This window comes from Lynx rufus, unplaced genomic scaffold (assembly GCF_022079265.1).
Source record: "Lynx rufus isolate CCGP_SWC_20201006 ecotype Redwood Valley unplaced genomic scaffold, mLynRuf1.p SCAF_2, whole genome shotgun sequence".
NCBI lineage: Eukaryota > Metazoa > Chordata > Mammalia > Carnivora > Felidae > Lynx > Lynx rufus.
The window spans coordinates 73,134,103-73,153,312 of record NW_025814834.1 but is presented as its reverse complement, the minus strand read 5'-3'; the positions used below and the strand labels follow the sequence as shown (position 1 = coordinate 73,153,312).

Genomic DNA, 19,210 nt, shown 5'->3' with positions numbered 1-19,210 from the left:
GTGATTACACTGAGGGGGGAGACCTGAATGCCAGGTCCAGTGATGGTTCTGCTCCACCTGTCCCTCTGTTCATTCATCCATACAAGAAATACATATTTGAGTGGTTGCTAAGGGCTAGGCATTTGCTAGGTATTATGCCTATTGATGTGCCATAGGCAAGACCCTTAATCCTTTGGAATTGACATTTTTGTGACAGACCTAAATAAATAAACAAGGTGAAGAATGATGGATGAGGGACAGAGAGTGGATGGTTCCAAAGGTAAAGACCTGCCTTGTCCTAGAGCTTCTTTCTGGGTCACTCCACAGAGATAGGGGAATCCAGAGAAAGCCCTAAAATGACTTGAAGAATAAATAGCATTGGCCATCTTTTGTAAAGAGGCAACTTTTGACCCATTTTGTTTGGCGATGCTGAAGCACCAGGAGAATAGTCCAGAGTTGTGTGGAGATGTTCACACCTGAGAGCCTACAGTTCGTGGAATGGAGTCTTTTGTTCCTAAGCTTTGTGTTTCTTGTTCCAGGAATGGGCACGCTCTCCTGGCATTCATGTTCTCTCGACAAGAGGGCAAGCTGAATCGCCAGCAAACCATGGAGCTTGGCCATCACATCCTGAAGGCACACATTTTCAAGGTGAGACGCGCCACCTTGAAGAAGAGTTTTGTTGTCATTTTGAGTGTTTGGTTTTGGAGATTTTCAACAGCTTTATCAACCCTCTCAGAGCCTTCCATGAGCCCCATTTTTTTCCCCCTTAACATCTGTTTTAAAAAGTTCCTCTTCACCTAAAGTTTCCATTTCTTTCGTTCCCTTTTGTTTCTTGGTTATTTAGTTGCTGAAGAACGTGAGCTACGTGACCTGTGTAGTTTCATACAGCCTGGATTTTCTGATCGCGGTCTTATTTTTCATGGTCTAGTTTAAAATGGTTCTCTTTCCTCTGGATTTTCTGTCATTTGCTAGTTGTTTGTTTTGAAGTTTATTTCTTTTGAGAGAGAGAGAGAGTGAGAGTGAGTGCAGGCTGGGGAGGGGCAGAGAGAGAGGGAGAGAGAGAATCCCAAGCAGGCTCTGTGAACCTCAAGATCATGACCTGAGCTGAAATCAAGAGTTGATGCTTAACCAACTGAACCACCCAGGTGCCCCATGTCATTTGCTAGTTGTATCTAGAGGCTTAATCAGGTTCGGGTTTGGTTGTTGCTTGTTTTTGTTTTGTTTTGTTTTTGCAGGGTGTCACAATTACTTTAGAGTTATACTTAGAGTTTAAACTCTCTATACGTCTGTAGGGTTTTTCTTCCATCAGGAGCTAAGGAATTCATGCTAGCTTCTCTTAGTGGGGGTATTATCAGTCACTACTGATGTTTGCCTGGACTCTGCATTAAGGGTTACAGGATGGTGATATTCCAAATTTTATTCTTCCTTTGACTGGAAAACTTCTATAAGAAGAAACTTGGTCTTCATTGCCATGTCTTTCCTCAGGCGTCGTGTATGTAGCAAGGGTGGGCTAGTTCCCTGATTCTTGATTTTAGGGTGGGAAGGATGGCTTACATGTCCAGCGTTCTCTGTGCCTCGGCATTTCCCTGAGTTAGTGCAGGTCTGCACCCTCCCAGGCCTACCCCTTTCAGCCTGACGCAGCTGGGAAAGGAGAGGATGAGGCCCACTTGTCTCTGATTGCTTCCAGGGCCTCAGTAAGAAGACAGGAATCTCCTCAAGCCACCTCCAAGCCCTGTGGATCGGGTACAGCACCGAGGGCCTCTCTGCCGCCCTCGCCTCTCTCAGGAATCTCTACACCCCCAATGTGAAGGTGAGCGACCCTGTGTCCGGAAAGCTGGGGCCCCAGCCCCCACCACCTTTCCTCCAGTAGCCCTGCTGTCCCCTGTACCATGTGGCAGCCACAGGAGCTGGTGGAGCCTCTAATGATGCTTTTCCCCCCGATATAAATCGCACAGGCTTGAATGCCCTATTACTGGTTTTCTTGTGGAAGTTTAGCTTTTTCCTGGGCAGGGAAACGTGGGCTGCCACGTGAGCACGTGGTGACTGTCTAAGAGAGGATGTGATAAGGAAGCAATTCACAAAGGAAACCAAAGGTCAAAGGGAGATTTCTAGGGAAAATTGATTTTTAAACTGTCCTGGGTCTCTAATCTGGACTATCTCTTTATGGTTCATAGGAAATTAAGCATTGATGAGTGACAACAAAGCGATGGTTGCACAGAGAAAATGTGTTACCTAAAGGTTGTGTGTGCGTGTGCATTTATGACTGTGGAAAGTGTAGGGGGGGTCGACCTGCTACTGGGCCGGGAGCTTCTTCCCTCCTGATCAGTGGCTGTCATGTCACAGTGCACTGCTGTGCTTTTTAGAGTCAATTTTCCTTCCTCCTTTAAGCAAGTCTGAGAATCTAAAACACATGAAGGCCAAGTGTCTTTTAAGGCAACACAGGAGGGTTAACTCCCACAAAGATTGTGGGAATTACCGGTTTATGTTCCAGCAGCATACAACCATCCTGTCCAATGCAATGTAGTAAAAAGATCACAAGTGTCTTCCACTCGATATGTCAGCTGGACTCCAGGCCTTTCAGCCCCAGGCCCTGACGTGCCCTGCTGCATACAGAACCTCTGAGGCAGTTTCCCAAGGAGCCAGGTCCTCCCCTTCCAACACCTCCATGAACACAATCATACCTGTTGCCTGCTCAGCAGCATCAAGGGTGAGTATAAGCAAGTGGTCATACAGGGAAGGACTTTCGAAGCCCTGGAGGTTTCTGGGCATCTCTCTTCCCTATTCCTCACTTCAGTTCATCAGACCCACCTGGAAAGCGTGCCCTTGGGGGACTCCTGCACCTCTTCTCCCCCACTGTGTGCACACCCCATCCTCAGCACCTGCCACTCAGCTGTGTGTCTGGGAGTGTGGACCTTGCAGAGCGCTTCCTTGGTAGACATAGTTCTGCTTCCTTTCTCTCTCCTCTGGCTTCCTGGTAGAGAGGGTAGAATGAGCACACAGAGGAGCCCCTAGGTCATAAAGGATATGGGAGTCCCCCAACCCTGGAGCAGGTCCCCTAGAGCCCTGGTGCTCCATGCAGGACCTCGGTGCTGGTTGGGGAAAGGCCACTGCTCCCCCATGGATGCAGACGGGGTTTTTGCAAGGATAAACCAGCCTTCTGCGGGCAGACTCAGCCCACTGTTAGGGTCCTAGGCTTAATGGATTTCAGCCTGACTCCCCTCTTGGCGGGGCACCTCGCAGCAAAGCAGCAGTGGAGAGCCACTCATAAGAACCCTGTGCTTTGTCCCACTCCCCAGTTTCCAGACTTTTCGGTGTGAGTGCTGTGTCCAGGCTGAACCCACATGCATGTTTTACAGAGAAGCTGGTTTTAGTAGTTAAGGAGAACTTCTCCTACTGATCACAGGGATGATCATAGTGGAAGTCATATTAAGAGTTTTTGTTTTACTTAGATTTTATAGAAATGAGAGTTGAGGTTACTACAATAACATGGTTTCATCTTTCCTCTCAGCTAAAAGTATATCTTTTGAATTCTCCACAATTAATAAAATTCTATAATGATGAGGAAGAAAGAAATAAAAATGCGGCAATATCTGTTTTCACTAGTGCATTATGGGCCCAGAAGTTCCTCTTTTAAAGTGGAGGAAAGTAAATGGAAAGCGTTATACCCTGTCAAATACAGGGTTTTTAAATACAAGTGTTTTTAAGACAGTAAATTAAAAGGTACAGCATAAGAATGTAATGAGCTTGACCCTCCTGAGATCATAGACTTTACTTTTAACATACTTTCAATTCTAAGAGTTATTTGTCTTTACTTTGTTTTATAGAACCTCAGTGTCATCTGCTTCTACACTGTGCTCAAAATTCTATAACTTGGTTATAGAATTTTAAGGCGTTCCATTATCCTTCTGTTTCTTTTATCTTTCAAGAAAAAAAAAAGGTTTTCACAGAATCTTGAACAAATTACAGTAATTTAAAATTATGCATGCAATTAGGGAACTTTTTTTAGAGAGTATTAAATGTTGTCATACAGGAATGAATGTCATTTTGAGCAATTGCAGTTTGCCACTTTGGTAAATTAAAGTGACTTGCTCCAGAATGATGACTTTGGTAGATGAATTTTAATTTTACTGGCGCGCCAGTGATTTCTAACACTGTCGTCTCCCCTCACCAGGCCAGGGTCATGCCGGCCCACTAGGGTCTTTGCTGCCAGTGCCTCTAGGCTCCCACCCAGCGGATTGTTTTGTTCACACTGTACCATTGGAGTGCATGCCGGCCGTGGGCGTCCTTCCCAAGGCTGTGGACTCGGGAGAATTTTTCTCTCAGCCAAAGGCAGGGAGGGGAGAAGACAGGAACTAGGCGTGGACTTTGGCCTGACTTCCCTTGGTGGAAAGGATCCGGTCATATTCTACATGATAGGCGATACACATTTGAAACGGTTGTGTTGCTATGAACCTCCATTATGCTTGGAAAACTGAGACTCCAGTGTTGCTTCTCTTCTTGTGATTACATTGCTTCGCCTGGCTCCCTGGACCCCCTTTTTAAAATTTTCTTGCATTCATTAAACCCAGAAGTTTATAGATAACTTTGCCATTTCCAAATGTTATCCAGGGAGAGCTTATGCAGTGGTGATAATCAGGAAATTTCCATGTGGTTAGGAATAAATGTACGGGATGAACCATTAACCCCTTCCTTGAAGGCAGAGCAATGTTAGCTAGAGCTGCTGCAGCCGCTGGGCTGTAACAGTAATTAGCTTTGTGCCCAGAGCTAATCTGTGCTTTATCCCTCTGAGCTTCTGTTTTCTCACCTGCCAAATGGAGGTCACAAAAGAGCCTGTCTCCTAGAGTGATCAGAAACCTCATTGAGATGTTAACGCTTTTGGAAAAACACTTGGCATCTTCTGCATGGTATTAAAAAACAAAATTCAGCAGAGTAAGTTTGAAGATCTAATTGGCTTTATTAAGGGATTCATGAATTGGGCACCATCCCCCCTAGCAAGTAGAGGGGCACCCTCAGGAGTTGTACAAAATGGAAGGGTTTTTTTATTTTTATTTTTTTTAAGCTTATTATTTTGAGGGGATGGGGAGGGGCAGAGAGAGAGAGAGAGAATCCCAGACATGCTCCACATTGCCAGCGCAGAGCCCCACACAGGCCTGGCTCGAACTCTGGAACCGTGAGATCATGACCTGAGCCGAAATCAAGAGTGGGATGCTTAACTGACTGAGCCACCAAGGCACCCCAAAAATGGAAGCTCTTTATAGGAAGGAGGGTGGGGCAAGAAAGTTATAAGCAGAAGTAAGGAAAGGATTATTCCAGACAAGATCACCCTCCTTGAGGGGAAAGGGCAGAGGGTCTTACTATGCACATTCTCTTTTGGTGGGTAGAGAAGGGCCCTGTGACAAATTACCTCTTTGGTGCTGACCAGAAAATTCCCTATTGACAGACTAAGACTTATTTTTGGAAGAGGTTGCAACTGCAGTCAGGTTAAGTATTAAAAGCCCCAGTTTGGTGACCGGGCCTGGCCCAAGTAACACCATTTTGGGCTTGTGGTTTTCTTTTTCACAACGGTCAAGGAAGTTGTTCTTACTAGGTTTTACCTACTTTCAGGGAGCTGAGACTTTGCTGTAGGTACCTGAGAACTTCTGGATGTGCCGTTTGGTGGCTGTTAACAGGAGCTGCCTATGTCTCCCCTCAAATAAGTGGGAGATCTCCCTGCTGCTCTGTGCTAGTGATAGCAGGGGCAGGGGAAGGTGGTAGGGAGACCTGGGTTGCCAGACAGCGGGGCAGAGCTCCCTACTGTGCTTGTCAGGGGCCTGGGGTCTTGTCCCTTCTGAAGATTTTACAAAAGATGACTGTGACCATGACAATATTTATTTAGCACTTACGAGATGCTGAGGGCTGTGCTAAGTGCTGTATGTATGTGTGGGTGGCATGTTCATTTTTAATCTTCAAAACAGCTCAGTGAAGTGAAACTGTTATCTCCATTTTTCAGATGAGGGAACTGAGGCCGAGGGCAGTTGGAGCATGCCCTAAATCACACAGCTGGAGGGTGCCTGGCTCCGAGCAAGCCCATGCTTTGTAGCTGCATTTATCACCTGATGTGTTTACAGCCCTGGCTGCCAACGGCAGTCACTTGGGAGCTCTTGGTACCGTGGCCAAGTCAGAATCTCCAAGGGTGGGGCTCCAGCACTGGAAACTTTCAAGCTCCCAGGTGGTTTCGGTGTGCAGCAGGGTTAAGAACTGTGGGCTGGGGGAAGAGCCACAAACCGATTGGGGGTTAAGTGGTAAAAATACCAGCAGCATTACACCGACAAAGGAAATGTTTTTTTCCAAGAAGCAGACGAAGTATTAATTAACGACAGACATCTTTAGGAAAGTTCTGCCTCTAAGCACATACCTTCCAGGTAAAGTCTTGTAAGGTGGTCGGCAAGGAAGTACTAAAAGTGCACCTTCCAACGTTGTTAACCAAGAGTACCTATTGGGTAGCATGGGATGGCATTCCGCTGGGTTTTCTTAGGAGGTACCTGAAGCACAGAGAGACTGAGTAATTTTCTGAAAATCACACAGCAAGTTTAGTGGGTGGTGGATGTGGTAATCAGTAGAAAAAACAGATTATTTTCTGGGAGTCTTGTGCTGCTGACAATCCCAGAGGCACAGGAACATTTTAACGTGTTCTACTTTTTCTTGTAGGAACATGTCCTGTAAAAAAAAAGAGTATTTGCATTTACTTTTGTCTTTGTTAGCTCACTGTTATTTATTTAATCCCGTGATTATTTCATTGCCATAAAAAATGAATTTTCTATTTTTATTTAAACAGTGATTTTTCAAAGTGTGGTCCACTGACCAACAGTATCCGTATCATCAGGGAACTATTAAAAAGCAGTCTCAGGCCTCACTCAAGACCCGCTGAATCAGAAATCTGAAAGTGGAGCCGGAGAATGTGCATTTTAAGGTTTTTTTTCAGGGTGTTTAAAATTTTTAATTTTGGTTTTAAAAAAAAAACATAAAATTGACCATCTTAACTATTTAAAAAAATTTCTTAACATTTATTTATTTATTTTTGAGAGAGAGTGCGAGTAGGGGAGGGGCAAAGAGACAGAGACACAGAATCTGAAGCAGGCTCCAGGCTCTAAGCTGTCAGCACAAAGCCCAATGCGCGGGGGCTCGAACTCACGGACCATGAGATCATGACCTGAGCCAAAGTCGGATGCTTAACTGACTAAGCCAACCAGCCACCTATCATCTTAACTATTTTTAGTGCGGAATTCTGTAGCGTTAAATATATTCACATTATTGTGCAGTAGCTCTCCAGAACTTCTTCCTCTCATAAAACTAAAACACTACCCTCGTTAAAGAAAACTTTTCACCTCCCCTCATCCTCTGGTACCACGATTCCACTTGTCTCTCTGAATTTCTCTTCTCTATGTACCTCATGTAAGGGGTATCATACATTTGTCTTTTTGTGACTGGCTTTTTTAATTTAGCTTAATGTCCTCAAGGCTCATCCATGTTGCAGCATGTGACAGGATTTCCTCCCTTTTAAAGGCTGGATAATACTCCATTGTATATGTGCATACCGCTTCTGCTTCTCTATTCATGGGTCGAGAGACATTTTAGTTTGTTTCCATCTTTTGGGTATTGTGAATAGTGCTGCAGTGAACATGGGGGTGCAGGTGTCTCTTCGAGATCCTGATTTCATTTCCATTGGATATATTCCCAGAAATGGGATTGCTAGATCTTGAAGAACCTCCACACTGTTTTCCAAGCAGCTGCCCTTTTAGTTTTCCACTATGGAGAATGTGCATTTTCAGTGCATTCGCAGATAGTACTGTTGCACACTCTAGTTTTGGAACTCCTGGATTAGAATGAGGATACTGCCCATCTCCACAAATGCTGTTGTGACTGACGTTTATGTGAGAATTCATCTTGTTGGGGGATATTATTCAACAGGTCAGCCGTCTCCTGATTTTGGGAGGGGCCAACGTGAACTACAGAACAGAAGTGTTAAATAATGCCCCAATCCTGTGCGTCCAGTCTCACCTTGGCCATGAGGAAGTGGTCACTCTGCTCCTGGAATTTGGCGCCTGCCTGGAGGGAATGTCAGAGAATGGCATGACCGCCCTCTGCTATGCTGCAGCTGCTGGCCATATGAAGCTGGTCTGTCTGCTGGCCAAGAAGGGGGCGAGGGTAAGCTGGTAGCATTCCCCAGTGGGGAGAGGGGGAGGTGTCTTCATAGCCTTGTTAGAATTGTCATCAGCTGGGCCAGCCTCCCTTTTGTCTCTGCTTTGTCGAATTGCAACTAATAGAAATCGCCACCTAAACAGAAAGAGTGAGCTGCCTGCTTCGGTCAAGGCGTGATTGTGCCTGATGTTGGTGGTCAGGTGTGCGGCCTTGGAGAGGAGGCGTCATGTGTTTTGCTCATAAGCTCTTAACTCTCCTTAATACTACCCATGGGGAGGCAGGACACCAAGGAGACCCTAGGCCAACAGCAGCGTGAGTAGAGGTCATCCTTTCAAAAGCCTGGAAATGGTGACCTAGAACTCCATCAATCACAGATTTTAACAGAGCACTAGATTGGTTTAAAAGATTTTAGGAGGGTTTTTTGCCTCTTTCCTGCCTATCCTATTTCATTTCATGTCTTTTTTTTTTTTTTAAACAATAAAATGAGTTCCACGGGTCTTAGAAGCCATGTACTTGAGCATATGGCTGCAGGAGCTGGACAGCCCACAATCCTCATTTCTCCACCTGCCAGCTAGGAGACACTGTCCAGTCTGTGTGCCTCAGGCTTCTCATCTGTAAAATAATTATGACAACAGTATCTACCACAGGTCTGTTGTCTGAGCATTAAATAAATGTAACTATATTATTAAACAAGTTACTCTAGGACCATTAATGTTGAGAGATTAAATGAGAACAGTGCCAAGCTCACAGTAAACTCTCTTTAGGTTTGCTATAAGCATTTCTTTGGGAGAGAGGGGATGTGCTTTTGAATAAAAATGGAAATAAATCGCTGGTATTTGTCTTTATAGTTAATTAGGATATTTAAGTTTCAACAGGAAGACATTAATTAGGTTTATAGAAACTATGAGAGCCTTTTAATTTTTCCCTCAAAAATACAATATTTGGGGTAAAGGGACTTCAGCTCATGGAAGAAGGGGAATGTTGCAATTAAGCCTTCCCGGCGGGTGCATTAGTGCACATCTCCATGCCTTCATTTCTACATCTAAATGGTGGCTTAGCTTTCTGTGGAGGCTAGCAGGCCCCCTCCCATCACCGCTAAAAGCTCTGTAGGAGGAGGCTGGGTGTCATGCAGGTGTCTCCTGCAAAGCTTCTGGGTGAGGGTGCAGAGTATCACCAGAATTTGCAAGTGAGGTGAGGGTGGGCCCTGAGCTCCTCTTCCAGTCCAGTATTCCTGGGGTTAGACAGGGAATGACCCATTGTTGCTGCTTGGACCTTTAGAGGTAAGCAGCCCTTAGGCACTAACTTTGTGTACAGCTGGCCTTCCTGGCTTTGAGGCCCCACTTTACATGCTGACATGTTCTAGGTCACCTGACTGTGCATGGCCTCCTTCCCCAGTTAGAAGGCCTTCAGAGTCCCTTCCTACCCTTTCTTGGTTATAGCTAGATTTTCCAGATCCCTGCCTTTTGCTGGCTCCCCTATTTCAATGACTAAAGAACTGCTTTATTCTCCCCAAATCCTAGGTTGTCACAGCAGATTTAGAGTGTTCTACTCACCAGCAGCGTTGGGAAGCACAGAGCTTTGGCTGAGGCTTTCGTCTGTGTCCCCACACGTTTCCCAGAGAACTTGGAGCTTTAAGTCCTTTGCTAAAGAGACAGGAATTGAGGGTGCCTTGTGTTTGCTGGATCTACAAAGGGTTCCCTTGGCCTTAGGGCCGATTCACTACAAGGAAGTAATTCAGATGGATATTTGGTGCGCTAGAGAAAGTTGCATTGGAATGCGAACACCCCACCCCCACCCCCACCAAGCATCTGCAGTGATACTGGGTTTGCGCACTTCATTTGGGCTGTGATACTAAACCATGACCTTCTCTTGCCCTCCAGGTGGACCACTTGGATAAGAAAGGCCAGTGCGCACTGGTGCACAGCGCACTGAGGGGCCATGGTGACATTCTCCGGTACCTGCTGACCTGTGAGTGGTCGGCAGGCCCTCCCCAGCCAGGTGCACTGAGGAAGAGCCAAGCCCTGCAGCAGGCACTGACAGCAGCCGCCAGCATGGGCCACAGCTCGGTGAGTTGGCGCTGAGAGGACACTCTTGGGAAACTGGAAGCCATAGCCCAATATGGGTTGGGTGCTTTGTCTTTAAAAAAATTTTTTTTATGTTTATTTATTTTTGAGAGAGAGAGAGAGCACGCGCGCGCGCACACACAGGCTCGCGCACGCACGAGCGGGGGAGGGGCAGAGAGAGACGGAGTCACAGAATCTGAAGCAGGCTCCAAGCTCTGAACTGTCAGCACAGACCCCAACACGGGTCTCGAACTCATGAACCACGAGATCATGACCTGAGTCGAAGTCCCACGTTTAACCTGCTGAGCCACCCAGGTGCCCCTCAGGTGCTTTTTTTAGTTATCTTAGTTGCTAGCCCATGATGCACTTTAGGAATGAAAGAAAAGGAGGATTTCAAGAAATGGAAGTTGGTTTGATCACGTGTCTAGGTCTTCTGTTGACATCCCACCCTTTGCGTGAGAGAATTCGGTGTCCAGGGTCTTGGTGCCCATGTGGACTCCTGCAGTTGGGGGCGGGGCGGGGCGGGGTGGGGAGGGGGAGCTCTCTCTTGGCAGTATCCCAGTTTCTCCTCTGTTCCACGTTTACCCTCCAGCTCAGCTGTCTTGCACTTTTTTCTCTTTGATTCATTCTTTTGTCCTTGTGATCTTTTAAAAATAATCATGTGGAATACTAATGCTAAAATTGTTCTTGAGTATTTGAAGGATTTTTAAAAATAGGACTTCAAAGTTCTGGTAGCATGTAAGAATGCTTGTCATTCACAGTTCCTGTGCTGAAGGAAAGCTTCTTGCAGTAGCTAAATAGAGCACATATTTTTGGTAGATGTCAGTATTTCTCAGTTTGAGGATTTTTTTTTTAAGTTTCTTTTTTTTAAAGTTTATTTATTTTGAGAGAGAGCGAACGAGGGAGGGGCACAGAGAGAGGGAGAGAAAGAATCCCAAGCAGTGCTGATAGCACAGAGCCCCACACCAGGTTCTGTCTCATGAACCCGGATCTTCTGATCGGAGCTGACATCAAGAGACAGAAGCTTAACCGACTGAGCCACCCAGGCGTCCCCTTAGTTTGAGGATTTAATTGTAATCTCCTGACCCATGTGTCTGAGGATTTAATAACATTTTTACCCGTTCTCTTCCACCTGTTTCTTACTCTGTATTATCTTCAAGCAATTAGAGTTGCCAGTATTTGGTAAGATTGGAACCCTCAATGATTTATAGTGAATTTGGGTACAGAGCCAGCTGGCTGACTTTTTTGGCATTTAAAACACAAGGGCAGACACGGACGTATACACACACACACACACACACACGTGCATGTACACATACATACTGAAAGCTGGCTTAAATTTGGCATTTAAAACATTAAAAGTACACATATACAATATTTAAGCCAATACAATATACTGCAACAAGTTAATTACAGAAACATAAGAGAATGCAGCTGTCTTAAGACAGGCATAAAAGGATTTATAAAAATAGGAAACAATGCCAGCCAACCTCCCTATATGTTTTAGTTTTGGAAAAAATAGTAATTTCACTTAAAAAATACATATTTCATAACAGTATGTTAAATGTTACTGTGTAATAGGTTTATTGTTTCTTTAAAAAAGAACTATAAATGTGTTTTTTAAATACTCATATACAGAGAGCATGTTAAATACACAAATAAGCAAATGGGGATGTTTTTCCTTTTTTAAAGTGCTCCCTAAATCTGCATGGGAACGCAAAGTGTGAAAAATCATCACAGGGAGGACAGTGAATGCCACATTCACATGTGACCTTTTTCTCAACTCCTGTTAAACTCAACCTGTTTCGAAGCTGGCTGGGAGGAATGCTGTGCCAAAGCAGCCTCAGCAGGGCCAGTAACTGTCTCCTAGAAAAGGGCAGGGCTCATTCACCAGAAGCCTTGAAGGGTGTATGCATTTGCTAATGCTGTTATAACAAGTGACCACAAACTACAGTGGCTCAAACAACATTCATCTATTTTCTTACAGTTCTGGAGGCCAGAAGGCTAAAATTAACATATCCAAAAGCCAGTGTTCCTTCTGGAAGCTCTATAGGAGAATGTTTCCTTGTTTTGTTAGAGCTTCTAGAAGCCTTGCATTCCTTAGCTCATGGCCCTTCCTCTATGTTCAGAGTGCGTCACCTTAAAATTTTTTTTTCACATTTATTTATTTTCGAGAGAGACACACAGAGTGTGAGTGGAGGAGGGGCAGAGAGAGAGGGAGACACAGAATCCGAAGCAGGCTCCAGGCTCGGCTGTCAGTACAGAGTCCGGCATGGGGCTTGAACCCACAAACTGTGAGATCATGACCTGAGCTGAAGTCAGACACTTAACCGACTGAGCCACCTAGACGCCCCTCAAAGTGCGTCACTTTAACCTATGCTTCTGTCATTCCATCTCTTCCTCTGACCTTGATTCCTCTTGTCCCTCATTTGAAGACAGTTGTGATTATGTCAGGTGTATGAGATGAACACATGGGTAATTCAGGATAATCATCTCATTTCAAGATTCATAATCACACCTGCAGATTCCCTCTTGTCCTATAAGGTAACATTCACAGGTTTTGGGGATGACGATGTGATCATACTTGGGGCTATTATGCAGTTTACCCATAGGGTATGGATTGGGAGACTGGGAAATGGCTTCATTATGCTCTCCTGTTGCTGCTGTTGCACAGGGTGGATGCTGGCTCGGGGCTCACATAGTGTTCTTTCCCCATGAGCCAGCACTCCTGCCTCCATACTTGTGATCTCAAGCTCTTTTTGATGGGGAAGAAGGGAAAAGAACTAGGGAAAAGAAGAATGATGCTGTCAGTAGAAAAATCTTCTGGACAATACTATTTATTTTATTTTATTGAAAAGGTATATATTGCTTTGTTTTGTATCTTTGTGAAAAAAAGGATTCACCATCTTCCTGCGATTTATGCAGAAACTGCACTTTGTATGATCTCCCGTGTCCTTTGTTGATTAGGCTGGCATATTTGGGTCATGTTGGAATTCATTAGAATTCTGAGTACCTAGTAATCCTGAACAATGTTGCTGAAATTCACTGAGGTTTTTTATTCTTCTCAAAGTGAAAATGTGAATAGCATATGAATTATGCTTGAAAACAGTTTTCATTATATTTTGTCTCCTTGTGTAGCATGAGATAATTATGGTTAAAAAACAACACACTTTCTCCTTTGATACATGGGATATAATAAGCACATATGGCTGTGAGAACTCATTAAATCACCTTGCCACTTCTGACAGGTGGTCCAGTGCTTGCTGGGACTGGAGAAGGAACATGAGGTAGACGTCAATGGCACCGACACGCTGTGGGGAGAAACAGGTAATTATGGTTTCACTGCTTGTAGTCTGGGCCAGCTTTCTTGATGTTTTAGCCCCCATTTTGGCCTAAGTTATCTTAAGAATTACTTGAGATACATGTTAGTCCTATTCTTATTTTATCACAAGGCATTTGAAGTTTAGAGCTTTTAAAACTTCCCAAATATGGTAAAACTTTTTTTGAAGCAAATCAGAATAGTTTTGAATTTGACTATTAGTTCTTGCACTTCTGATGAATCTCTGTTAGAAGTACCTAAATAAGGTGGTAGTTTCCGCTTTGTGGAATCTTCTGTATCTTCCCTGACGCGGTCTTCCTATGAACAATGCAGTATGAGCAGGACAGGAGCCTCACATTCAGATGAGCCAAAGTTGCTCAGCAAGGAAGGCTGCAGCCTGCCTTATAGAATGAGAGCAGGACTCCAGCCTTGTGGGGCCTCTCTCAACTCCTGAATACAAGCTGCCAAGTCCCTTTTCGCTGGCGTGGATATATGTATTTAACTGAAGTGTGGGAGGGGAGCCCCAGGTGAGTGCATCATAATGAAGATCTGAGTTGGTTATTTGTCAGATTAACACAGCTAACGCTGCTTTGAAATTTTCCATTTGACCGAATTGGTATTCAAAATATAAGACTTTAAGTTATGAGTTGTTGTTTAATAGATGTAACCAAGAGTGCTAAATGCATTTCTGGGCTGTGTCGTGTGTGTGTGTGTGTGTGTGTGTGTGTGTGTGTGTGTGTGTACGCCTAGTGTACAGGCATACCTCGGAGACATTGCAGGTTTGGCTCCAGACCACCACAATAAAGCAAATATCACAATAAAGCATGTCAAATGAGTTTTTTGGTTTCCCAGTCCATAAAATGTTATATTCACACTAGACTGTAGTCTACTAAGTGTGTAGTAGCATTATGTCATAAAAAAAATGTACAGACCTTAATTTAAAAATATTTTTTGAGGGGCTCCTGGCTGACTCCATCGGTTTAGAATCCAACTTCAGCTTAGGTCATGATCTCCTGGTTTGTGGGTTCGAGCCCCGTGTCAGGCTGTGTGCTGACAGCTCGGAGCCTGGAGCCTGCTTCAGATTCTGTGTTTCCCTCTCTCTCTGCCCTTCCCCCACTCATACTCTGTTTCTTTCTCTCAAAAATCAACATTAAAAAAATTCTTTTAAATACTTTTTGCAAAAAAAAAAACCTGTCCTCTAAGGTTTTAGGGAGTCATAATCATTGATCCCAGGTCACCATAACAAATATAATCATGAAAAAGTTGAAGTATTGCAAGAATTACCAAAACATGACACAGAGACACAAGCTAAGCAACTGCTATGAAAACAAACCTTTCTCACCTCAGGGTTGCCACAGACTTTCAATTTGTAAAAAACACAGTATATGAGAAGTACAATAAAATGAGTACAATAACACAAGGATGGCTGCGTATGACTTCTGTTTCTGCCTGCATAGAATTATTTCCAGATGCTTCTCAATTATTCCTAACAAGCCAAATGGTAGTGTGTCGAGTTTATCAGGTAACTCATACTTGGAAACACCTCAGAGTTCCCCAGCAGGAAGTACAGGCCTGCACTTCAGAGCCTCCTGGTGCCCTCTCTCTGAGGCTGCTGCCGTGTGCGTGGTTTATAAAGCTAGTTTGTGGTACGTCGGGAGGGGGTGGCCTGCGCCATGGTTCCAAGGAGAGGGCAGGACCCCAAATGGGGTTCAATTATGCTTGGGCTCAACGTGTATAGATTTAAATATTAATAAATTTATTTATATATATATTTATATATATTATATATATATATATAATAATTTAAAATTAAATACTCTTGATTCCACAGAGTCTTTCCTCCACCCATTTAAATAGCACAGGTTGCTTTGTAATTTGGCAAAAGAAAAGTGTCCATCCACTTCCATATTGTGTTGTGGGTAGCAGACCAGGTCAGTGCATGACCCTGCTTTGTGCTGAGCCAGAACGTCTGAATCCCTGCCCTTCAATTGCCTGGTTAAATAACTTTGGATGAGTTACTTTGCCTCCTTGTCAAATGAGGTAAATAGTACCCGCTTTCTAGGATTGGGGCAAAGACTAAATGAGATAAGGCAGTCTTGCCCAAATGAACATACCCAGTGATAAGACACCCCCCCAGCCTGACATGATTCACTTGCATCTAGAAATTCTGGTTCATTAGTTCTGGGATGAGACTGGGACTCTTTTTTCTTGTTTTCTCAAACAAGCGTTTGAGGTGACATGGCTTCAGGGCAAGAAGAGAACCTCTGTAGAACGTTGTCTAAAGGGCCTGACTTGGGGATGGGACACGTGAGAAGTACCCATGATGGCAATGGGGTTGAGTGCTAATAGTAACCGTGGCACTCACTTAGGAGAAACGGAATCTGTGATCTTTAACGTTGACTTTTTTTTTTTCCTGAGAAGGGCTGCCTTTGAGGGTGCTGTGTGAGCATTGTTTTGTCTCTGATGACCAGTCCTGAATTTCAGTATTCTTCCCACTCTGCTCTCCCCCGTGGGACTCTGAGGGGAGACCCCTAAGAGAAACTACAGCTCTCCCATCAGCCTTGATGAGAAGATGAGTAATGTTTCAGCCAGTGTCTTCCAAAGGCTGGTGCCCAGCGCTCAGATCACTCTGCAGCCTGAGAAGCAGCTCACACTCTTCCTCGGGCATTAGGGGAAATTTCATCAGCCAAAAGTTTGAGAGACTTTTTAAAACTAAATTTAAACCAAAGAAAAAGCTAAGCACTGTTTCTCAGGCTCAGGGGGACACTGTGACTGTGTGTAGACTGTGTGTCAATAAAACCAGTCTTGCCTTTGCTCCATGTTTCTCCTTGGGATCTTTCTCCTGTGTTCCTTCAAAAATCACCATTAATGTCTCGTACCCCAGGTCCTCCCAATTCCAGGTCTGTGCTTGTCAAAAGAATACTTTGGAATCTCGCAGAGGATATTTTAGATGAGGGCACATCTGCACGTGTCCAGATTGGGTGGTCTGTGTTTGGGATTGGCCACGAAGTGTCTACAGTACCTGACCCCGAATGCCTTCTGGAACAGAAGGCCCTGGTAATGATAGCATGCGTGTGTGGGTCTGCTCCTGTTCCTTGTTCTTACCAAGCAGCAACCAGGCAGGTCCCCAGACTGTGTGGACTGCCCCACTGTGTGCACTGTTTCTCTTTGCTGGGACCCTTGGAAGTAAAAGCAGTTATTTTGCTTCCTGGTTTTGTTTGGTCCTCATTCCTGGGTGTGGTCAGTGGTGCTCTGTGTCTAAAGCACCAAGCGTGAAGCTTGTCTGTCTCCAGCCACAGCCCGGGGGCAGGATCCTGTGAGTGAGCCTGTCAGGGGTGTGGGAAGATGACAGAAAAACTGGAAGCATGAATAAAGTGGTTCAGTATTTCTCTTTGAACCCTTGTAGAAGCTTATACAGGTCTGTTGAGTATACATTTAGTTATGAACAGCTTGGCTTTAAAATACCAGCTGATGGGGTAACCAGGGAGGGTCTCCTTGGTCTGTTTTTGGCTCCCCTTCCCATTCTATTTCTGTGCACTGACACCCCCCTGTTTGCAGATGGCAGCTACCTGTCCTTCTCTCACAGCCAGTTCTAGAAGTGGGAGGGCTAAATCTGTGCACAAAATCCTTCCCCACTTTTCTGCCAGGAGAGACCCTTGTGCTCCCTGTGTATCTCCTTTATATTGCAAAAATGTCATTTTTATGCCTTTTGCTGATTAGAAGTTGCATGTCATCGGTGACAGGTGATGACAGCTGACAGCCAGAGAGGAGGGAACACAGGGAACAACAGACCCATAGAGACCCCTGGTCACTCAGGCCAGTCCCTGTGGGGTTGGTGGGAGTAGGGACAGTCCTATGCCTTCTGTACCCTGAGCATCTCCCTGCTGATGACCTACAGTCCTCAAATGTCACAGAAGAGGATGGTTCCTATCTTAGCATTATTATTTTTAATCTTTATTTTTGAGAGCGAGAGAGTGGGGGGGGCAGAAAGAGGGAGACAGAGGATCCAAAGCTGTCTCCACACTAACAGCAGAGAGCCCGAGGTGGGGCTTGAACCCACAAACCGTGAGGTCATGACCTGAGCCAAAGTCTGACACTTAACGGGACAAGACACCCAGGTGCCCATGGTTTCTATCTTGAGTTTTAAGAGACAAGAAAGTATAACAGATTTTAAAGATGCTCATCTAAAATAATAACAATATTTAATTTGGAGGTTTATTGTAGTAAACCGCAGTTTTTAGAAAACTTAAAAAGGATATCTCTACTGGTTTTAGAGAATAGAGAGCTTAACTTATGTAGGTCCCCCTTTCACCAGCATCTGGGGCGATTTGCTTTTCCTGTCTGGTTGCTATTTATAGGGTCCAGCCCTTGGAAAACCTGCTGTGTAGTCTGGTAGCTTCTTAGCACTTCCCCTCTGGTGGAAGAAGTGGTGGGACTTGTCAGAAAGCACCAAGCCACCGAGGAGGGGGCTGCTGATGCGTGCGGCCACCCACAGCTCTGCCCTCCAGGCTGCGGAGCCCCTTTGCTCCATGACATTCCCAGGCGTGGCCAGGCCATCTCAGGGCCCTGCTTCCAGGGCGGCCTGGAAGATGACAAGAACCCATCAGATGCTTGTGTTATCTCTGTTTCAGGCATTCCTCAGCCATGACAAGTAATTGCTCCCACGAAGTCCCAGCCTAAGTTACTGTTTCCATATCCATATTTGTTGTGGATTAGCCCAAACTGAAATGATCAGAGATGCCTAACTGGTGACCTCATGCTGTTGCAAATTGTCAGAGGAACTGTGTTTCCAAGCTGCAGGCAACTCTCAAGTCTGTGAGCCTACTGTCTGTGTTTCTGGTCGGAATTTCTTATTCTTTATAGGGAGATAGAGGCTCTTCTATGTTAGCATTTGCCATTTTACGTGCAGATGTGCCTGTCTTGTAAGCAGGGCCTTCCCCACCCGTGACTGTTTTGGGTCACTTTACAGTTGACCATTTATGAATTTGATTATTGATGTTGATTTGGTCAGAGGTGGGTTTTCCCAAATGGTAGGCTTTAGGAGAGCAGAAATTTTCCTGTCTCTTGTGCTTACCTTTGTGAACAGCAACTATTTAATCTAGTATTGTCTAACCGAACCTCCTGTGATGTTGGAAATGTACTCTGTGCCTCAAAACCTGGTAGCCACTAGATACTGGCCTTTTGGGTGCTTGTCACATGGGTGTTGGCTGAGTGAACAAGTGGGTTTAAAGAAAACAAAACCAGGGGTGCCTGAGCGGCTCAGTCCATTAAGCATCTAACTTTGGCTCAGGTCATGATGCTATGGTTTGTGGGTTCAAGCCCCGCGTCAGGCTATGTGCCAACAGCCAGAGCCTGGAGCCTACTTTGGATTCTCTCTGCCCCTCCCCCACTCACACTCTGTCTGTCTCTCTCTCTTTCTCTCTGTCGCTTTCTCAAAAAAAAAAAAAAGTTAAAAAAAATTTTTTTTTTTTTAATTTTTTTTTTTCAACGTTTATTTATTTTTGGGACGGAGAGAGACAGAGCATGAACGGGGGAGGGGCAGAGACAGAGGGAGACACAGAATCGGAAACAGGCTCCAGGCTCTGAGCCATCAGCCCAGAGCCTGACGCGGGGCTCGAACTCCCAGACTGTGAGATCGTGACCTGGCTGAAGTCGGACGCTTAACCGACTG

At 44.9% G+C, this 19,210-nt stretch overlaps 1 protein-coding gene across 1 annotated transcript in view; it reads left to right on the top strand.

Annotated features, from left to right (window-relative positions):
* TANC1 (tetratricopeptide repeat, ankyrin repeat and coiled-coil containing 1) overlaps positions 1-19,210 on the top strand; it is a 139,312-nt gene that overhangs the window by 95,823 nt on the left and 24,279 nt on the right. Inside the window, exons 13-17 of the mRNA XM_047082255.1 lie at positions 519-627; positions 1,667-1,789; positions 7,927-8,163; positions 10,038-10,223; positions 13,469-13,547. Coding sequence (XP_046938211.1) covers positions 519-627; positions 1,667-1,789; positions 7,927-8,163; positions 10,038-10,223; positions 13,469-13,547 — 734 coding nt within the window. The remainder of the gene's footprint in view (positions 1-518; positions 628-1,666; positions 1,790-7,926; positions 8,164-10,037; positions 10,224-13,468; positions 13,548-19,210) is intronic.